This window comes from Betta splendens, chromosome 7 (genome assembly GCF_900634795.4).
Source record: "Betta splendens chromosome 7, fBetSpl5.4, whole genome shotgun sequence".
Lineage (NCBI taxonomy): Eukaryota > Metazoa > Chordata > Actinopteri > Anabantiformes > Osphronemidae > Betta > Betta splendens.
Window position 1 is genome coordinate 15725628 of NC_040887.2, and position 22301 is coordinate 15747928.

General features: G+C 43.7%; 2 protein-coding genes across 6 annotated transcripts in view; one reads left to right on the forward strand and one right to left on the reverse strand.

The window, feature by feature from the left end:
* Positions 1-19916, forward strand: col9a3 (collagen, type IX, alpha 3). Its single transcript, XM_029155217.3, has 32 exons — positions 1-283; positions 1051-1119; positions 2042-2077; positions 2491-2562; positions 3054-3107; positions 4645-4680; positions 4915-4938; positions 5302-5355; positions 6497-6550; positions 12364-12405; positions 12495-12551; positions 12660-12713; positions 12849-12902; positions 13017-13070; positions 13154-13207; positions 13328-13381; positions 13469-13522; positions 13606-13659; positions 13765-13818; positions 14098-14142; positions 14229-14282; positions 14423-14476; positions 14922-14975; positions 15058-15129; positions 15686-15721; positions 15876-15920; positions 16012-16044; positions 16603-16749; positions 16890-16944; positions 17023-17205; positions 18752-18829; positions 18924-19916. Exons 1-32 carry the CDS (start codon positions 218-220, stop codon positions 19106-19108), a joined length of 2037 nt encoding a protein of 678 aa, XP_029011050.1. The 5' UTR covers positions 1-217; the 3' UTR covers positions 19109-19916.
* Positions 19191-22301, reverse strand: part of LOC114858251 (transcription factor-like 5 protein) — a 4312-nt gene continuing 1201 nt past the window's right edge. Inside the window, exons 3-7 of one of the 5 annotated variants that reach the window (XR_003786350.3) lie at positions 22087-22243; positions 21827-21989; positions 21566-21730; positions 21078-21219; positions 19191-20628 (exon numbers count right to left, since the gene is read on the reverse strand). Coding sequence is in view for 4 of the 5 variants with exons in the window: in XM_029155218.3 (XP_029011051.1) it covers positions 20518-20628; positions 21078-21219; positions 21566-21713; positions 21827-21989; positions 22087-22243 (721 nt within the window). In the remaining variant the exon portion in view is untranslated. The remainder of the gene's footprint in view (positions 20629-21077; positions 21220-21565; positions 21731-21826; positions 21990-22086; positions 22244-22301) is intronic. The other 4 variants (XM_029155221.3, XM_029155220.3, XM_029155219.3 and 1 more) reach the window with 4 other exon arrangements.

A 22301-nucleotide genomic window follows, 5' to 3' on the forward strand; every position in this document is an offset into this window, starting at 1 on the left:
CCCCCCATCCACCATCCTTGTGTGCAGTGCGAGATTTTGAGTTCAGCCCCTTCGGCTGGAGGCTCGGGTTTATCTGGATCCAAAGAGGAAGCCATTCAGGAGCTGTGCGCCGTGAGGTGAAGGAAGGCTCCGTTGGGGGGGAGTGACAGAGGACCGGGAACCAGGGGATTTGACCTAATCGGCGTGAGATCGGGTGTGTGAGGGCGAGCGGGGAGCCATGATGGTGTTCTCTGCTCTTTGGGTGCTCCTGGTGTGCCAGCTTTTGACATCATCCTCAGCTCAGGTGAGGGTTTCCCAGAGTCGCGTCCGTCTTCATTCAGCCGCCTGCGGTGCCGTTCAGTGACGAGTGGGTGTTATAATATTGATGTCTTGCACTATGTTTGTGCAACCCGAGGATAACTAGTAATAATATTGATGATCTTGTGTTGGTGATGGTGAAAACAGCCGCTCTCTGTTACTTACTGACGCAGGCCCGACTCACTTGTTCCGCGTAAAACCTGTTTCTGGGTATTTCTGCCTCCATGAGGAGTAGTCCCCTGGTTACAGTCCAACCCTTTACTCTTTTCTCCTCTATATCATCCTAATTGTGTGCAGGTGGCTGTGCTTTTCACACTAATTGACGAACTTCTGTTTTGCCCGAACCTGTGGAATGTTCGGATTGCAGATCAGCGCACAATGCCGCCTATTCATCCGCACTGTGTGGCTCAGCTCAGATTGAAAGTTAAAAAAACGTATGAGCACTGCTGTGAGCTACCGCTTTATTTGTGAAAACACGTGTTTTATTTGTGTTTAATTTCGCCTTCGCCTTCACGTTTCGCGTTTTTTTTTCATTTCATTTTTTTCTCAATTTCGTTTGTCATCATTGTTTCTATCATCATTGATTTTTTACACACTGTTCCTCTATTTATTAATCTCCATGTCATCCACTTTATTCTAAGGTAACTCTGTCCGGTTTAGTTATGTGTAGGAGTCGCTGTGTCAGAGGGACGGTAAATTCTTCATGTTAAATGGGGGAGGAGGATGGATGATTTTGAAGAATTTGTGTTACAGAGACCGGGCCCTAGAGGGGCGTCTGGACCACCAGGACCCCCAGGTCCACCAGGAAAGCATGGCACTGACGTGAGTTGAACACGCCTTAAGCAGTTCTTTGCTTAAGGCTTGTATCTTCCTACTATTAATTTTAGATTTAGGGAGATTAGGGCAGTTGTAGCTCTTGAATTAACCTGTTTGATAAACTTAGTTATTGTGTTTATTTTTAAATGTCAAGAAACGTCTGTAATGCATTGGATATCTATTGCATATCAGTGAATTTAGCTTCTTTTTAAATTTCTAAACTGATTCCAAAACCCCGATTAATTACATTTAGTAGGTTCTTTTTCGTGGTTTTGTGGTTTATCTCACTGACTCCTCCCACAGCAACACCTACAATATTAAATCACAATCACAGATGTCAGGTAGGCAGGGTTTAGGGTGTGTCCAGTAAAGACTTGAGTATTAAAAAGCTGACTAGTTATCTGGTTTCACTAAACCTTTGAAGCATAGTTTATATTGTGTAAATGATCATGGGGAGGTCATGAAAAGAAATAAAGTATTTACTTTCTTAGCATTTATATGTATAGTTTTTGTCAAGTTGACTCTGTTAAATTAGAACAGCCTTGTTGTAAATGTTGAATGTTTATGTCAGGAAATCAAACATTTAGTTTGTGGATATTTTTGCTACTTTCGTGTAGACCAGGGCACAATGGTCCTATTCATACATTCCCCAATGCAGTGAGAGCGTCTAGAGTTTCAGCTCACACAGCTCCCTGCACCTTCAGCCCCTCCATCTCCACCCCATCCAAACCAAACAGAGGCCGTTTATCATGTGACCTGCCAGCATCATCAGTTTAGCTGTGTTTCTCTATTCCCATTCACAGCAGATGCAAACCTTCTATCCAGTTCACTAAAGCAAGTCAAAGAGTCAGTGCTTCAGCCAGATGAATGTAGTAAATGAGTATTGTGTGTTTTGGCCAATAACTTCTTATTTCTCAATTAAAAACAGGGCAAACCTGGACCAGCCGGACTCCCAGGGAAAGCAGTAAGTATTTCAACCATCTAATGAGACTTTGAACTTCAAAGTTCAGTAATTAAGGACTTGCTTGGTCTCTACATTTCCTTGAGGTCATTTTTGTTTTTTAACTTTCCACTTGACCTAGAAAAAAACAAAGCAATGTATATCGTATAGACATATAGATATGCTGAATATAGCTGTGTTTAATTGATATTATTTGTTTATTCATGTGCCCCAGAGCTGTTCTAATCTGCAGTTTATCTACAGTCATTGCATTAATAGAAAATAACCAATTACCTATCACTTAGTCAACTAGTATTGTATTCAAAATGGTAAATACAATAAAATATAAATTTAGTATAAAAAATGTTCCTCTTGCCATTACCAAAATAGTTAATAGTATATTAGTATTTTATAAAATATATTATTTGTCTCTCTAGGGTCCCAAAGGAAAAGCAGGGATTCCAGGGGCAGCAGGAAAACCAGGCTTGCCAGGACTTCCAGGAGTGGATGTATGTGTTCAATTACGCACACTCAAACAGACACACACGCACATGCACGCACGCACGCACACACACACACACACACACACATGCACACAAACAACGCAAACACACAAGCACACATACACATGTACACGCACGCACAGGCACGCACACGCACACACACGTACGCACGCACACAAACACACACACGCACGCACACGCTGACACACACACACACACACAGACACACACGCACACACAAACAACGCAAACACACAAGCACACATACACACACACACACACACACACACACACACATGCACAGGCACGCACACACACATACACACTCACGCAGGCACGCACGCACGCACACACATGCAAACTGTTCCTCTTAAATAAAAAAATCACCTCAGTCTTTCTTAAACATCCAGTGCAGATTGTAGTTTCTACTTTCACAATATTTAAAGATGCAGCAGATCACGAGGCAACGACAGCTGAACAATGCACTTTGTCTTCAGGGTTTGACAGGACCCGATGGCCCCGCTGGGAAGGATGGACCCCCAGGTGAACCAGTAAGTGTGTCATAGTATTAGAATCCCATTGAGAGGCTGAGGATACATTTAAAGATGCACCCAATTAAGTTAATGATGCTCTCTACTTCAGGCTGCCCTTCATAAATCATCTCAGGTCAACCAGCTACAACACACATGAACGAATGCACACAGATGCAAACCCTTGCATGCTGATTAGATTGTGATGAAGATCTTTAGGAGTATCTATGTGTAACGTTTACTCTGTCAGACTTGATTTGCGGAGCCAGCTGAACCCCTTGGTGGAATATTTTTAATGAGGGATCAGAAACGGATTTATTTCTGCTGCTTCCCTAATCCGCCCTGGAATGCACACTGTTTCCCACCAACCTGCGAAACTGTAGGGGATGGTGGTCTGTTGCCTCACTGATGAGAGGAAAAAGGTGACTGTCCTCTGAGACATACAAGAGGAGACAGAATTAAACACTGCTCAATTCTACTTTTAGACATGAAGCCTTTCATTTCCTACAGACATTAAAGAATAAAGATCAATCGACCTCTGCTGCAAAGTTGCCGTCAAGACAGATAAAAGCCCTCCAGCAGTTCAACTAATTAGTCAACCTAATGAGAAAGCTTGGATCAACCAATGCTCCTAATTACTCAGATTGCTACAATGTTATGGTTGACTCACAAGGAAGAATCACACTGACAAACAAGATCAGACAGGAAGAGTTTTTTTTACAAAGAATTATTATAAATATATGTAAAGGGCTGTATCAGCTATACAGCAAAGATGGGAGCATCTGTGTATTATTTATTTAGCGTATAGGTGTAACATCACTGTGTTTGACCTGTGAATTTGTCTTGTGCTCTCACAGCTCTTAGACAATACTGTACCAATACAGCTGTGAGGGGAGCAAACAAAGACAAGTCAGTCATGTGAGGTTAAAAGGAAGAGATGAAGGAGCTTAACAGGAAAACACAGTTGATCCCACTAATGTGTGTCACTGGTACTAGAGGAGTGGGTTAATGACAGAAATAGCAGAACATGTAACCGACTAATAATTGAAAGAAGAATGATTCTGCTCAGTCAAAGTTAAGTCACAAGATCCAAACATTTGCCTTTATGATCTTGTGACAATTTCATCAGAAGAGAATGTATGTCTAAAATCAAAATACAATCCCAAAGTTATAATAAATAATTAATAATTAATAATTTCTTTTAGTTTTGTATTTGTTACATTTTGTTACAAGTTTGTAAATGCTAAGAACAAACACAAGTTGTAAAGTTAGGTCTGATTTCTTCCTAGTGATACAAACGTTAACCTGTTTAAAGGTATTTATAGAGTATAAGATATTTATATACTTCAGCTTATTGCCCCCTTCTGTTCTGTGCTGTAGTGCAAGTAACTGTGTAAATAGCATTTGCAGATTCAAATTAAAGATTACATACTACAATATAAATAAACTAGAAAATGCTGACTTTTACTGATGAGCAGTGTGTTTAAAGGGTTCATCAAAATCATCATACAGTATCTCATACAATAATTGCAATAAGTGTTGTTTGGCCTATCTACAGGGTGAACCTGGACCATCTGGACCTCCTGGACCTCCTGTAAGTACCACATTCTAAGGAACACCTCATTTTCTAATTTTGACTATCAAAATGTTTTAATGAAAAGGGTTCATTTCAGGCTATTTATGCCAGGTTTCCCCTACATTTCAGACTTAATGTTGAAAAGTCAGAGTTAAATAAACTTAAAGTAGATTCTACCACTGAGAGATTAGGAGAAAATGCAATCACCTGTTGATATTTGTGACTTAATTGTTCTTCCTGTGTGTTCCGTAGGGCAGAGGGAGACCAGGAGCTGCAGTGAGTACAGATTGCTGCTTGCCTTTCACTGCTCTCTGTCACATGCAGAGAGATAATGATTCCTCCTCTTATTGTTTGCATCCTTGGAGAGTGTGCTTGCCCTTAAAGTTGTATACTTGCACCTCTTCCATTAAATGATGCAATGCAATGTGTGTGTGTGTGGGGGGGGGGATTAATGTTCTCCAAAATATCACTGATCACCCCAACAAAGGTGATTACTCATGTATTAATAAGAATACAAAGCAAAATGTGAGAACTAAATTATTCCAGCTTCATGGACAACAATATGCATACGATTGTGTACTCCATCTACATACATACTTTACATGCTGTCTTGCAACACCCCGTGTCTTTTGTTTCCAGGGGCTACCTGGAACTAATGGGCTGCCAGGTGGCATTGGACCCCAAGGCCAAGCGGTGAGTACCTGTCCCCTTAGTTCTATTTCTGTTGTTCCTATTAGGGGTAAAGTCTACTTACTCACATTGACTGATGTGTTATTTGTTCAAAGAAACAACTCAACTATAAGTTTTCTAAAATGCATTTGTGTATTCACTTGTACCATTATTTCTATCAGCAGAAAAGAGTTTATTTGCCAACCAGTAGAATTGCATTTAGTAAATACTAGCAGATTTTAGCCTACAAAACATTCAAGAAGGCTTAAGACAGGACATTTTTAAATTACCTTTCCTTTACCTTTAGTTACTGAAACTAACTCTGCGCAACTACTGTAATTGTTTGTTGTTTTTTGACTGTCACCTTCAAAATACACAATTCATTTTTAGTAGGAGAGATGACAACAGTTAGGCCTCAAGCACTCTGCAGAATGACATCAATCCATTAGTTCTTGGAAAAACACAATAGCAGCAGTTTAGATCACAGATTTTATTGTACATGTAGGCTTTCTTTCTTAAGTTGTGTAGTTTAGAATACATAACTTGTTATCCAGTCAGTTCTTCACATATCCAGGGAATAACAACAGATACGAAATCAGCCTCTGGAACACTGTCCTATATTTCCCTGTCTTGTAGCAGGACTCAGGAGGATATGAATAACCACTGGAGTGGAAGGATGCTTTAGTTTGTGCACTAGCTCAGTGTTTCTGCTGGGTTGCCCCCATTATTTGGATTGTCCAGCTCTCACACTCACTTATGCGCTTATTCTGTTAAACTAAGTATGGAAGTTGGACTCACTCAGCTTCAGCAGCCACCACAGTGTCATGCGCACAAAAAATATTTACATATCACAAATCTATAATAAATTTAATATTACATTTTTCAGAGACAGACCGCTGAATTTAATCAGATTCAGACATATCCAGACCACCAACCTCAAACATTAGATGCTATATTTTCAGTAATGCTGGATGCTGGATGTGATGAATGGCCACATCCTTTAGATTGGAGATCTAGAAGTGAAAGCAGTTAGCTAGCTGTGATTGTGCAGACTGAATAACAAGATGAAATTGACTCTAACTTCAATATGAGTAAAAATTAAGCATCTCATCCTTTGTCTTATATTGAGGTCCTGACTGATTGTACTCTTGCATTGGTTTCATAGGGTGCCGAGGGTCTTCCAGGACTTCCCGGCCCTCCAGGCCCCGATGGCCCCCCTGTAAGTGCAGTCAGTTGAGAACTTACAGCTAGTTGCATGTGATCATGTGTTTTCCAGTGCCACCCAGTGGATCTTTGTTGAACGTCTGTGAATGTCAGATTTCGGCAAGGATCGGACCCACATGCACAGCGATGACTCGGTAGACAGTGGATATAGTTAAGAGAGTTCTTTAATGACAGAATCCAAGTCACAAAACGGTCCAGGTCATTCACAGAGTAGCAACACCACAGGGCTTAGGCAAAATCGGGTCCGAGGACAGGCGGGAGTCAAAACCAGAAAGGGCTCAGATCACAGGAACAGAATCGGCGGGCGTAGACAGGTCCAGAAACGAGCAGAGTTCAGTAACAGAGTGACTTACGAGAGTGGTCAGGATCAGACGAGAAGCAATGGTCAAAAACGTAACAGGGTCGATAACAGGGTAAGCTGAACTAGACAAATGCTGGAACGTGAGAACAATGAATCAACGATCTGGCGAATAACAACTGTCACAGGTGGTGCTTAAATGTCCTGGGGAGTGATGATGAATAGGGTACAGGTGCGTGAATAAGAACCGGAAGTAAAGTTAGCGCAGGCAGAGTGATGTGACAAACCGGAAACTGCTAAACTAAAACAGGAAGTGAAACTGGAGATCTGACAGTACCCCCCTCCCTACGGCGTCTTCCACGACGCCCATTAGAACCACCCCCCCCCCCCTCTCGACCAGGGCGGGCGGAGGGAGGACTCAGGAGGAGGGGCCGGGTTCCGACCCCTCGGTCGCGGCCTGGTAGAGGCGTCGTGCTCCTCCCGGGGAAGGGGCCTCCGGGTGCGCCGCATGAAAGTCCCGGATGAGGGACTTGTCCAGAATGTCCCGAGAGGGGACCCAGGAGCGTTCCTCCGGTCCGTATCCCTCCCAATCCACCAGATACTGGAGTCCTCTTCCCCTTCGTCTGCAGTCCAGGAGTTCTTGCACCGTGTAAGCCGGAGCCCCCTCCACGACCCGAGGTGGTGGAGGCGGTTGGTGTGGAGGGACCATTGGGCAGGACCGGAACGGCTTGAGACGACTCACATGGAAAGTCGGGTGGACTCTTAGACTTCTGGGCAGAGAAAGTCTCACCGACACAGGGTTAATAATCCTTGCTATGGTGTATGGACCTATGTATTTGGGTGCCAACTTACGCGGCTGTCCCTGCAACCGTAGGTCCCGGGTCGAGAGCCAGACCTGGTCTCCGACCTCATAGACAGGGCCTGGAGTTCTCCTGCGATCGGCCGTTGCCTTGTAGCGCGCCTGGGCTAATAGCATGGTTTTCCTGGCTCGTAACCATGTCTGCCGGCACCTCCGGACCAAGGCGTGGGCCGAAGGAACGTGGACCTCCTGCTCCAGAGCCGGAAACAGCGGCGGCTGAAAACCATATGCACACTGAAATGGGGTTAAGCCGGTGGAAGTGCAGGGCAAGGTGTTGTGTGCGAATTCTACCCAGACCAGCTTCTGGGACCATGATCCTGGGTTTCGGGATGCTAGGAGGCGCAGGCCCACTTCCAGCTGTTGGTTGGCTCGTTCCGTTTGCCCGTTGGACTCTGGGTGATAGCCAGAGGATAAACTGGCCTCAGCTCCCACTAACGAGCAGAACTCCCTCCAGAAGCGGGAGACAAACTGGGGCCCTCGGTCGGAGACGATGTCCCTGGGGAACCCGTGGAGCCTGAAGACGTTCTCCAGCATCACCTGCGCCGTCTGCTTTGCCGAAGGTAACTTGGGAAGTGGAATAAAGTGCACTAATCTCGAAAACCGATCTACCACCGTCATGACCACCGTCTTTCCCTGTGACGGTGGCAGACCGGTTACAAAGTCCAGAGCCACGTGCGACCAAGGTCTGCACGGAACGGGCAGGGGATGGAGCAGCCCAGCTGGGGGCTGGTGAGGCGACTTACTCATAGCGCAGGTAGGACAGGCGGCGACGTACTCCCGTACGTCCCGCTTCATGGATGGCCACCAGAACCTCTCCCCCACCCTGAAGGAGGTTCGCGGAGCTCCTGGGTGGCCACTGACCGAGGATGCGTGAGCCCAGTGAATTACTTCTCCCCGAAGGTCCGGTGGAACAAATAGTCGATTCGGAGGGCAAGCCGGGGGAACTGGTAGGTCTCGTGCTGCTTCCCTGACGTGGCGCTCCACCGCCCAAGAGACCGCCCCTACCAGACACTCTGCCGGCAATATGGTCTCGGGTTCCGTGGTCTCCTCTAGGGAGTCGTGGAGTCTGGATAGCACGTCGGGCTTGGTGTTTTTGGATCCAGGTCTGTAAGACAGGTGAAAGTTGAATCTACTAAAAAACAGAGCCCACCGGGCCTGACGTGAGTTTAGCCGACGAGCCGACTTCAGGTATTCCAAGTTCTTGTGATCTGTGTATACGAGGAACGGCTGCTCCGCCCCCTCCAACCAATGCCTCTACTCCTCTAGGGCCACTTTAATGGCTAGCAACTCTCGGTCCCCAATGCTATAGTTGCGCTCGGCCGGCGACAGCTTCTTAGACATAAACGCGCATGGGTGAAGCCTACCTCCGGTTGGGTCTCGCTGCGAGAGTACGGCTCCCACGCCCGTGTTGGAGGCGTCCACCTCCACAACAAACTGACCTGCGGGGTCCGGCATCCGTAGCACCGGAGCTGAGACGAAGCTTTCCTTGAGCTGCTGGAAGGCGGCGTCTGCGTCTGGAGTCCATAGAAACGGAGACTTAACAGAGGTTAATTTATGCAGCGGTGCCGCAATATTGCTAAAACGCCGTATGAATTTGCGGTAGAAGTTAGCGAACCCCAGGAACCGTTGGACATCCCTGCGGCACTGGGGAACTGGCCATTCTTCTACCGCTCGAGTCTTGGACGGATCCATCTGGATCCGCCCCTTTGACACAATGAACCCTAGGAAGGCTACGGTGTCCACATGAAACTCACATTTCTCCGCCTTAACAAACAACCTGTGCTCCAACAGTCTCTTGAGCACCTGACGGACATGTGAGATGTGCTCCTCCTTGGAGCGTGAGAAGATGAGGATATCATCTAAGTAAACAAAAACAAAATCATTAATCATGGGCCCGAGAATGTCATTGACAAAGGCCTGGAACACCGCCGGTGCATTGGTGAGCCCGAACGGCATAACCAGGTACTCGAAGTGCCCGTTGGGCGTGTTGAAAGCCGTCTTCCACTCATCACCCTCGCGAATGCGCACCAGATGGTACGCATTGCGAAGGTCCAATTTCGTGAAACACGTGGCACCGGAGAGAAGTTCGAAGGCCGAGGAAAGTAGAGGTAAGGGGTAGGAATCCCGTATCGTGATGTCATTAAGCCCTCTGTAGTCGATGCATGGCCTAAGCGAACCGTCTTTCTTTCCCACGAAGAAGAAACCTGCTCCCGCGGGCGACGATGACGGCCGTATGATCCCTGAGGCTAGTGCTGTGTCCAAATACTCTTTCATGGCCGTTCGCTCCTTTGGGGACAAGTGGAACAGCCTTCCCTTGGGTGGTGCCGTGCCGGGCCTTAAGTTAATTGCACAGTCATGCTTCCTGTGTGGTGGTAGGGATGTGGCCCTGACCTTACAAAAAACTGTTCGTAGGTCGTGATAGCACCCTGGGACGTCCTTGAGGTCAATCTCCTCCCCTCCCTCCTGGTCCGTTGCCTTCTGTGGGTCTGCTGGTTCGAGCGTGGACTGGAAGCAGGAGGTCCGACAATCCTCACTCCATTCCCGTACCTCTCCACTCCTCCAGTCGAGTGTGGGGTTGTGCCGCCTCAGCCAAGTGTGCCCTAAAACCACAGGATGATAGCAGGATTCCACCACTAAAAACGTGATTTTTTCCAAATGACCATCAGCAAACATCATGGGAACAGGGACGGTGTGATGTGTAACCCTCCATAGTCTGCGACCGTCCAGTGCCTCCGTTTCCACTGGCGACGCTAGGGGGGCTGTCTGAATGCCCAAGCGCTCCACCAACCCTGCGTCCATCAGGCTGGCGTCTGCTCCGGAGTCGATTAGCACCGCCTGCTGGAGAGAACGGGTACTTGAAGATAAGGTCACGGTAGGTAACGATCTTGCGGCGGCCCCGCCGAGAATGGTTCGGCTCATCGCTATCCGCCGCTCTAGTGATGAGCCTGGCCTTTTACTGGACACCTTGCTGCGTAGTGTCCCCCCTGCCCACAGTACATACACAGTTGCTGGGCGCGTCGCCTCCGTCTTTCCTCCTCAGTAAGACGTGCGCGCCCGATCTGCATGGGTTCCTCTGTATTACGGGTCTCGCCCGTCTCTCTCTGACTTGCCTGACCACTCGTTCCTCTCGACGACCTCCGTGGGCTCTCAGCGGGAACGTAGTGAGGTTCCCTCGTTCTCTCCTCACAGTGATGTTCTCGTTCGCTGTTCGTCAGCCGTCGGTCGATCCGTATGGCCAGCGCGATCATGTCATCCAAAGCGCTGGGAAGCTCGCGGCTGGCCAGGCAGTCCTTTACCCGACGTGACAGCCCGCGAATAAAAACGTCTCCGAGCGCGGTGGCGTCCCAACCCGCCTCCGCTGCCAGCGTCCGGAATTCTATGGCGTATTTGGCCGTCGTTCTCCTCCCTTGGCGGATGTTCACCAACCTTTGCGCAGCCTCGCGCCCCGGAATGATTTCCTGAAAGATCTGTTTCAGTGCTTCCGAAAAGGAGGTGAATGTGGCCACGCAGGGAGAGTTGTTCTGCCACTCTGCTGTGGCCCACGCTTCTGCCTCGCCGGTCAGATGAGAAATGGCATACGCCACTCGTGATCTTTCCGTGGGGAAGGCAGGTGAGTGCAGCTCGAAATGAATCTCGCATTGTGTAACGAATGCCCGGCAATCGCCGGACTCACCCGAGAAGCGTGTGGGCGCTCCCAAACGAGCGTCGGGAGCCGGGATGACAACCATGGGTGCCGAAGCGATCGCGCTCGTCCCGGTGGCCGCTGCGGGCGCCTGGATCGGCGTCTTGTCTGCCGGGTTGCGTTGAATCAGCCGGCTCACCGCCTCCGCCAGTCCTGCCACCGTCTCCTCTTGTCGCAGAGCGCAGTCCGTCAGCTTCTGCAACGCCTCGTTCGTCCTCTCCTCCTGCTCGCTGAGCCGCTGCCCCTGAGCGAGGAGCGCAGCACGGAGGGTCTCAACGCTGGCTGGGTCCATGTCTGGCCAGATCGTTCTGTCAGATTTCGGCAAGGATCGGACCCACATGCACAGCGATGACTCGGTAGACAGTGGATATAGTTAAGAGAGTTCTTTAATGACAGAATCCAAGTCACAAAACGGTCCAGGTCATTCACAGAGTAGCAACACCACAGGGCTTAGGCAAAATCGGGTCCGAGGACAGGCGGGAGTCAAAACCAGAAAGGGCTCAGATCACAGGAACAGAATCGGCGGGCGTAGACAGGTCCAGAAACGAGCAGAGTTCAGTAACAGAGTGACTTACGAGAGTGGTCAGGATCAGACGAGAAGCAATGGTCAAAAACGTAACAGGGTCGATAACAGGGTAAGCTGAACTAGACAAATGCTGGAACGTGAGAACAATGAATCAACGATCTGGCGAATAACAACTGTCACAGGTGGTGCTTAAATGTCCTGGGGAGTGATGATGAATAGGGTACAGGTGCGTGAATAAGAACCGGAAGTAAAGTTAGCGCAGGCAGAGTGATGTGACAAACCGGAAACTGCTAAACTAAAACAGGAAGTGAAACTGGAGATCTGACAGTGAATTTACTGAACACAAGGAACTTGAAACTGTATCGAAAATGCAAATGCATTAAGCTGCATTAAGATTAATTAAACACATCTTAATTTATTGTTGTGTGTCTTTTCTTATTTAGGGTCTTCCTGGTACTCTTCATGACCTTAACGGTGACCTTCTGGTGAGATTTTACCTCTGTGAAAGCAGCAGAATGACTTTAAAGTGTGTCCTTAGCATGCAGAGTCCTTAGGGTTTTGTCTCTCACCACAGTGCCCTGCAATCTGCCCCCCTGGTCCTCCAGGTCCCCCCGGGATGCCAGGATTCAAGGTGCCGGATTCTGTTTTTGATTTGTGTTGAATTACATTGCACACATCCTGCTGTGTCTCTTTACTTAACTTGTGACACTTGTTCACTGTAGTGTATTTCTGCTTGTAGGGCCACACAGGGCATAAAGGAGAGAAAGGAGAGCTTGGAAAAGATGGAGAGAAGGTGAGTTTAGAATGGGACACAGATATTTTGATCTTGGAATTACATGATTACATAAATAAGTAAGTGAAGTCATCAGATAGTGTACATGTAAGACACTGGTTTTAGGTGCTCATTCTGTGTTCTGTTCGTTGTTAGGGAGACGCTGGTCCGCCTGGTCCACCTGGTATTTCTGGCACTGTGGGTCTGCAGGTAAATTATGAAAAAAACATCTGGTTGAAAAAATTATTCAAGTGTTACTTTTCACCATTTATGGCCTATTTTATAGGTTAACTAGGTCCATAATGGTCTAATGCTGTGTTTTAGGGTCCAAGAGGTCTAAGAGGTTTACCTGGGCCAATGGGACCTGTTGGAGAAAGAGTAAGCTGATATTATATTTCATATTCAGGCATTAAAATTAATTTGATTCCTTGAGGGTATGAGGATACTCTTTCTGTTCTTAGGGCCTGCCTGGTTTCAGAGGGAAGCCTGGCATCGTTGGCATAATTGGAAAGACAGTGAGTCTTACAGTGTCTCTAACACACCTTATCTTAAACAAAGGTTTGTGATGGTTTACAGCTAGAATAGGACTGGTCCTATCAGTGAATAGCTGTGTGTGTTTTATCTGATATCTCCAGGGTGATGCTGGAGAAAAGGGACCACAGGGATTCAGAGGACCCAAAGGAGAAATTGTAAGTTACAATTTTTTTATTTGGGAATTAATTTTATATATCTAAGCACCAGCATATATAAATTTGTCTTGACGTGACTGTTTATAGGGTAAAATTGGTCCCAAAGGTGGTCCTGGGGGAGCAGGACCCAAAGGGGAGCCTGTAAGTTCATCTGCATCTCTGCACATTTTAACATGTATTCATCAGAATCATGGGGGTCATAGAGTATTTGGTGTCTTCTATAGGGTATCCCTGGCAGAGATGGTAAAGATGGCACACCAGGATTAGATGGTGAGAAGGTATGTTTCACGTGCTGTTTTCTCACATGAAGTTTAACCCAATTCAGTCTGAGGCCATTCTCATACTAAGACTGATGTCACAGTCAGTATTGTCTGTGCTGACAGGGAGATGCTGGACGCCATGGAGTAGTAGGAGAGAAAGGACCTAATGGCCTTCCTGTAAGTATTCAGAAATAGTAGACGTATGTTCCTAACATCTAATTGATAATAAAACTTATTAGTTAAACTGGTCATTATTTTGGTTCTACTGTTGGTTAAAATGCAATTGCTCATGGTCACTTTTAAATTCCTTTCCACAGTCAACCCCGTCTGTGATTTCTGCATGTTGTTACCTCCTGAGTAGAACAATATAATTACTTAATGGAAGGAAATGTTGCAAATGATCCCGACCCTGTGATTTTCTTAAAGGCGAGTGAGTTTCTGTTTTTGCTGTTCCAGGGTCTACAAGGAAAGGCTGGTGAAAAGGGATCTAAAGGAGAAGTTGTGAGTATTACAACAAAAAAGACGTTAATACATTCATTAACACTTGACCTGACCTGAGTACTATTATGTGCTCACCCTCATAACAGGGTGATCCAGGAAAAGCTGGCGAGACTGGACCGTCTGGAGAGCCAGGTATTCCTGTATGTATCTGATGGGTTTTTGTTACTACTAGTGGATTTCAGCCTCTCTCATTAATGTGACATAAATCCAATGTAGAACTTTACTAATGAAACGATTCAACACAATTTTCTGATACAAATTCTTTCCCCTTGTCCCTTAGGGTGAGATTGGAGTCCCAGGAGAGAGAGGAATTGCTGGACCCAGAGGAGTGGCTGTGAGTTGTTAATTTTAGAAAATAAGGTGGTTATGAAATATGTCCTATGTCAAATTGCTGCATAGATATAGATCTAAAATCCTTGATTGATTGTCTGTTATAGGAAGTCTAAGATCTTGAACTTGTTGAAAGGGGAAAATCATAATACTTTCTACAAATCGTTGTTAAATATAATCAGTTTCAACAGTATAAGTTTATATATTATATTATGTTATATTAAACAGATGAAATGAGGATCAGTATAAAAACCAATGATGAGGGCAGATACTCCTATAGGAAGAAATTAAACAACTGAATTTAATTTCATAATATTTATTCAGTAATAGTAATAACAATATCAGACGTCTTGAACAAAACATTAGAGGGATATGTCATTAACACTGGGTTATTTTTCTGCCAATTGTGTTTTCTAGTTCTAAGATTGAATGATTTTTGTTTCCTACAGGGTGGCATTGGAGTAGCCGGCAATCCTGGACCTCAGGGAGTTAAAGGTTTTCAGGTTAGTTACATAAAATATCTAATGTTTGCAATACTTTGTACTTTCACTTTAAACTAAACTGTGTGTGTGTCATGGATTGTAGGGGGTAAAAGGAGCTTTGGGTGATCTTGGTCTTCCAGGTCCAACAGGAATCCGTGGAGAGTTTGGTGAGAGGGTGAGTAGATAGTGTGTATGTAGATAATGCTGGTGTGAAATAACAATAAACATGTCTGTCACACAGTTCAAGTCCCATAATGTCATCCACCTAGCTGTTCACAACACAAACATATCCAAGAAAATAAAGAAACAAGACTTTTCAACTCCTTGATTGTGACAAACTCAGAATCTGAAAAACAAACATCAGTAAAAACCATCAGTAAGGCAGCAAAAACTAAATAATGATCCCTACCAAACATGAAATCATGGCAAATATTTCTTTCTTGGCAAGCAGAGCGTCGATGTGCCTTCAGGGAAAGGTTCTGTATGTGCCACTAACCAGGTCATCCTTCCTCCTAGTGGTGTAAACTCAAAGTCCATCCAGTGGGGAGCTGAAACACAAAGCAAGCTCCTGTTCGCAGTCTAAGACTGAACAAAGCTGGCCTTTATGCTGCTGCTGATTGCCCACCTCACTTCCCTTCATCCCTTTTCCTTCTCCCACAGCCGGCCTTACACAAACTTCTTTACATGGCTCCCATTTATTTTTTTTCTCTATCCCCTTTCGACCCCTGTAGGGCCCAGTTGGCGCGTCTGGAGCCAAAGGAGACATGGTAAATTTGTTTTCATTAATATTTCAATTTGTATTAGCATCAATATGGCCACCACTGATTGCCAACAATTAAAATTCATTAAAAAGATATTATTACAGTTAGACTGTGTGACTTTGATTCTTCGAATAAATCAAATTTAATGTTGGCACTTTAGGGTGTGGCGGGAAGTGATGGGTTACCAGGAGAAAATGGAGAACCTGTAAGTATTACTTGGTTAGAACCCAATTGAATGACTGATTTAAAATTGATTGGTTTTGCATATATTGATCTCAAATCTTTAAATTTCTCAGGGACCTTTCGGACCAGTAGGACAAAAAGGAGAGGTGATGAATAAACTAATATCTTTGTTTACATTTTGACTGGATTTGATTTGATTGTGATTAAACATTTAATGTACTGTAAAAATATATAGTACAAGTGACTGCGACAAACTAACTCCCTATGAGTATTTCCGCATTTGGGAATCACTCCAGTTTGTCTACAGCACAAACTGTAGTTATCTCAGATGTTCTGTGTAATTAGTAGTGCAACTCAGTGTACTCCCTCTCTGAACATTAAAACTATTGCCCCCTTGTCAAAATCACTGCGCATGATTTAGCCTCACATTCCAGGTTTAATAGGATTAATTAACAATTGGTGCTTTGGCTTCACTGGCCAGATTGCTGTTATCGCCACAAGGGAGAGACCAGCTAGATTTAAATAACTGCAAACACAGTCCCGATGACCTATGTGAATCCGAACAGACCCACTTTGCTCCTCAGTTGGTGTTTAGTCAGCAATTAAATCATTTACTTAAGTGGTATTTTTTTGTCAAGGACAGAATATATTGATTTCTTTATTTTCTTTAGATCTATAATACCGATGTTTTTTGTTGATATTAGTCAGGGAAATGGGGTGAATTGGGACCTAAGGGCGTAACCGGGCCACAAGGAGAGATCGGTGCCAGAGGGCCTCCAGGAAAACCCGGACTAATGGGCTTTCAGGGGGAACCCGGTGTGCCTGGAATTCCAGGAAAGACAGGTGTACCTGTAAGTGTTTGTTTTTGTGAGTGTTATCATTTAAATATATAAAAAATTAATGAAGAAATATACAGTAAAAAGGGTTTGGTGGAACTATTTTAAATATGTACATATTATACATATATGTATAATGTTCACTTGTGTTTCAGGGTAAACTGGCAAGTGAGCAGCACATCAGAGAGCTGTGTGGCTCTATGATTGATGGTGAGATGCTAAAACTGATACCTATTCTGAAGAAAAGATACGCTTGAACTAAACCTCACTGTGTTTTCTGTAATGCAGACCAGATTGCACAGCTAGCAGCAAACCTTCGAAGACCGCTGTCCCCTGGAATGGTGGGCCGCCCAGGCCCAGCTGGACCTCCAGGAAATCCAGGCGTTTCTGGCTCTATTGGCCATCCAGGTGCCCGTGGGCCACCAGGTTACAGAGGCCTGCCAGGAGAACTTGGAGATCCTGGCCCCAGAGGTATAAAAAGTAAAATTAGTGTCAGCTTTTCCCATAATTCATTAATTAAATAAACTTTAAAAGGTGAACTTATCCTTCAAAGTAGGTATCTTTCTTATAATTGTATTTCATGAGCAGCATCCTTATTAAGAAAGTGAAGTTTAGACTTTTTTAATGCTTTTTAGCTTCAGTTATTTAAATAAAACCTTCTTAATAGTTTATATAAAGAGGAAATATTTGAAAAAAAAAATAGATGTCATACTGTATCAACACTCATTTCTAGCGGATTCAAATTAATAGTTTGATATTAATACAGAAACATTAAGATTCCTCAAAATTGGGGCACCAGGTTTGTTTTAAAGCTAAAACCACGCTATTATGAATCTAGTCAACGCCAGATGTCAATTCAGTAAGTTTTTGCGATTAAACCAAATCAGTCTCTAATGTTGTGAATTCTTGACGCGGTTCAGTGACCTCTGCTTAAATCTGAACAATGAACATAAAACCTGATTCCTTTTAACGTTTTATTAATCTAATACTACTGGATATAGGAATAAAATAATCTGAAAATACTCAAATAAACTGAACATCAGCAAACAATCAGCATGAAATGATCAGCAATGTGTGTGTGTGTGTGTGTGTGTGTGTGTGTGTGTGTGTGTGTGTGTGTGTGTGTGTGTGTGTGTGTGTGTGTGTGTGTGTGTGTGTGTGTGTGTGTGTGTGCGTGTGTGTTGAAAGCTTTGCATGACAGATAATGTTAACGGCAATTAATGAACAAATATGAACACAATCACAGAAAACACAGCAATCAGCAATGAATGAATCATTGAGTGAAAGGACAGGAATGGTCAAGACCTAAGTGTGTGATGGCTTTGATCAAGCAAAAAGTGTATTTGTTTCCAACTTATAAAAACCTAAGGATAAGAAGTCGTAGTAGTAGAAGCACAAAATCACAAGAAGTCTATAAGTGTTTCTACTAGGGTGTCACTGGTTGAAATACCCGGTCACAGAAACGAGTTCAACCAGTGGTAAAGAGTCCTGGCAAAATCTGCAGATCAGGCATTGAACATCACACAAAAAACAATCTAATATCAAATAATAGCACTTTGTCCACAGAATACAATGGCATCAGTTTCATGACAGTTGAAAGTTCTGGTACATCGGAACCAGAATTTGTGTCCAAATGAAGAGTGATCTGGTTTATGATCCAGATCTAGTTACTGACAAGGTGGTGGAGGACGCTGGTGAGATTTAGTGTCACCTAAAAGTATCCATGGTCTTTTGGTGTCGCACTTAGCCATATGTGTGTTTTTTATGTTAAACTCACAGTTCTGTTGTGAGAGCAAACAGTGTACTGTTGAATAGACATAAGTTCCATGTACAGTATCCCCTGGTGAATCACAGCTTTGTCTCTGTGGAAGGGACTGAAGCTTACACGTGGTGTTAAGTTACCTGGGTCCAGACGTGGATTGCTTCACAGTGTAGTAGTAAAATTGGTCAAAACTAACCACTACCAGCATTAGTGAACCAATTTCTTTCCAACAGTGGTGTCTTCTTTTCACAACAGGTGATATTGGTGAACCAGGTGATAAAGGATCCATTGGTAAGGCCATTGATGGGCCCACTGGGGACCAAGGATACCAAGGTACATGGTCATTTGCAGCACATTGTATTTTGTGCAAGGTAGTTTTTGTTTTCAGTTTGTAGGGTTTCACTTAATCTCTGTATTCTATCCACAGGTCCTCCAGGAATCCCTGGTATTGTCAAAGATGGGCGTGAGGGTTCGCCAGGAGATCCGGGTGAGCCTGGAGAGCCAGGCAGGGTAGGCAGGACTGGGCACCAAGGAACCCCTGGTATCTGTGATACGTCAGCCTGCCAGGGAGCATCTATTGCTGGGAAATCTTCAAATCCCAAAAACAATTAAACATTACTTCCTGCACCCTGAAGCCATCCACTCCAAGGAGAAGGGGTGATAAGTGAGGGAAGGAAAGAATGGAAAATGAGAGTGATCGTGAACGTGTCCTCTTTATTTAAATACATGTGTCACAAGATGAAAAGAGCAACAACAAGAAGTGTGGTATTTTAAGAGGAATAGAGGAACATCTATGGAGTGACAAAAACTTGACAATGACATCCAGAGGTAAACTGGACAGAGGCACCAAGGTGTGCAGGAGAACAACTGAGTAGCTCCAAATAACAATATCACAGACAGTAACAAGACTTGACTTTAAAACAACCAAATAATTATTGATGAGCCCTATGTGTATAAAACTCTGTACCTGTTGTTTTTATGCCCCTCTAAGTTGGTTAACATCTCTTAGGCAAATGGTGCTAACAAAAAATACTGACTCTAAAGGTGATGTGCATGTATAATGTCTGCTAGTGTCAATCATAAATATTACCTCAACATTCAGGCTTAAAGTGTAAAATATGGAAATAAGTGCCAGAGACAAAATGTCGCTATCGAACAGCTGTGTATGTATTGTAAAAGGAATAAATTACAAATACCCAGGTGCTCACAAATTCTGTAGATGGATGCGAAAGATTTAAAAATTTCAATAGTTGTTTTTTCACAGCTTGCGTTTTCTTTTACATGTGGAGCTGATTGTCTAGGATCAAAACACAATAAAACATGTGGATGAATGAATTAGACATTGTAAAATACTTTAAAGATCTTTGAAGCAAAATAAAAATGTTTTTTTTAAATCTGCAATAAACACATCCACTATGTACTAGCGGTGCTGTAACTCTTAAATATACATGACTTTAAATACTATTTATTATTTGTGGGTGACTGTTGTATGTACAGTAAGATGCTACAGCGACATGTTGTACGAAAGAACAAATAAAGCCACTTTTCAGTAAAACATTACTCTTCTCTACATATCAACCGAACTGTCTGTAATTTCCAGTAATAAAGAACTTCCATTAGGTTACAAAACAGCAACATCGGACTAAAAGCTTAAATAGTATATAATAGTAAATAATGAACAAAAAGTTGAACAAAATGCTGCATAAACTGTGCTCATGTACTGCAGTCAGAGATTAAGATGAGGCTGATATTATTACAGCTAGCTAAAGTCATCAATCAGCTGAAATGTAATGATTACAGCACTAGTTTTTTGTTTCCCTGATGGAAACAGCGCTCACAGTACATGACTCCATGAAAGTGAACATTTACCATTAACACACATTTGTAAATTGACATAGTAAAACCATAAAAACGTTCCACCTCTTAAATCATAGAGGGTATTCTGAAGCTGGGGTCCTCTGAAAATGAGAGACTGCCATTTAACCACATACACAGTATAACTGATGCTCTAATGAGTGACTTCACTGTTCAACCTCGAGAGAAGTGATCAAACACTTCTCGTTTTCCTGGCTTGAAGAGGTACTGGCTGTGACAGAGACTTCCTTTTCATATGTGAAGGTCTTCTGAAACTCCTGAGAAAATGAGGAATACAATATTATTACTACACTTTATGACAGATAGAACAGCACTGCTGTTTTTCCTACATTTAAGTGTTTATACCTTAATTTCTTTACTTTCTCCACAACTTAGTGACATTGAACATGGTTGGACAAGTAAGGATTTGCTTGCATTTACTGCCATTTGTCTTTCAGTAAGTAAATCATGATTCAAAGACCACATAATTACAAAGCTCCACCCGTCCATCATACTAATACTATTATCATAATTTGATTTTTTTACTGTAATTCTGAGTTTCCACTCAGATGATTTGATTTGAACTTTCTAAACAATGAAAACCCAGGACACATGAATCAAAGTGAAGAAAGGACAGCTCATCCTGACTGGTATTCAAGTCTCAAGCAACTGTTTTCAATGTTAATCACTCCCTATTGATAAACAAAGTGAAAGCAGACAAACGTACCGCTTTGAGGGTGTCTCCATATGATTTGTTGACATATGTGAGGTATGCAGTGGTCCACTGTAGGGTGGTCACTTTGTCAGTATCTGAGTTACAGAATGGCACCAGCATGTTCAGCTCATCACAGTACAGACGAATCCTCTTCCTGGGCAGCAGAGCAGACAAAACAACAACGGCATTGGTATTAGATTTTAAAGTGTAATTTATTATATAATTTAATTATCTGCAAAATATTGTTTCAATGAACTCATCTCTCTGATTATAAGGTATGAGTTAGTTATCACATTTTAAATTAATAGGATCTTGCAGCTTCTTAGTTCTGTTCTCAAAATCTGTGCAACACATAACATTAACTGCATATACACTTTGTGATTATTTTTAACAGTAATATCATTCTCTCAGTAAAATGCAGGCCTGAGTTTACAACAATTCAAAGATAATTTCATGAGATAATGGACAAACACTTAGAGCTGTTGGTACTGACTACTCACCGGCGTTCCCTCTCCTTACAGTTATGTCTCTCCCTGCGCTGGTTAGGTGACATGCAAGACTGCATTCTCTTCCTGATGCTGCTACCTGCATCAGCCAGGTTGTGAGTGTGACCGTGCTTCTTGGAGGCAGCAGATGTTGCCATGTCTTCTTTGTAAAACAAGAGCCTATATTAACAGAGCTTTAGGAGTGTATTTTTATGGTAGTATGGCACACTACAGGAATAACTAACACTACAGTTTAGAGTACTCATCACTTGTTACTTTGTATGTTCACTGAGTGCTGCTCGTCAGCTGGGCTCAAGCTACCCATACAGTGGGCTTTTGTAACGATCCTCTCTGGGTGAAATTGAAGTGAAAAACTCTTGGGAATGATGAAACCCTGGCGTTTATCAGGTTCGATGATGTAAGGAATATGGCCAATCATCTGGTAATTAAAACACAAACAAATGAGGGAGCAATTAATTCTTATTCTTATCTTATTCTTCAAGGACATCATTTAAAACTTAATACTGCAATCATACTTGACCACACGTGTTAGTGACTGAATTAAACACGTCCCCTACATATGGGCTAGAAACCTCAAAAGGATTCATTCCGTCGCTTTTCATCCATTTCTGCATTTGAGAGTGTGTGACCTCCTCTTGAGACTCTGCAGTCTGCTGTAGTATACTCAAAAAACTGAAAAACAACAACAGAGATGATGCACACTCACTGACTAGTATTTCACCATTATGTG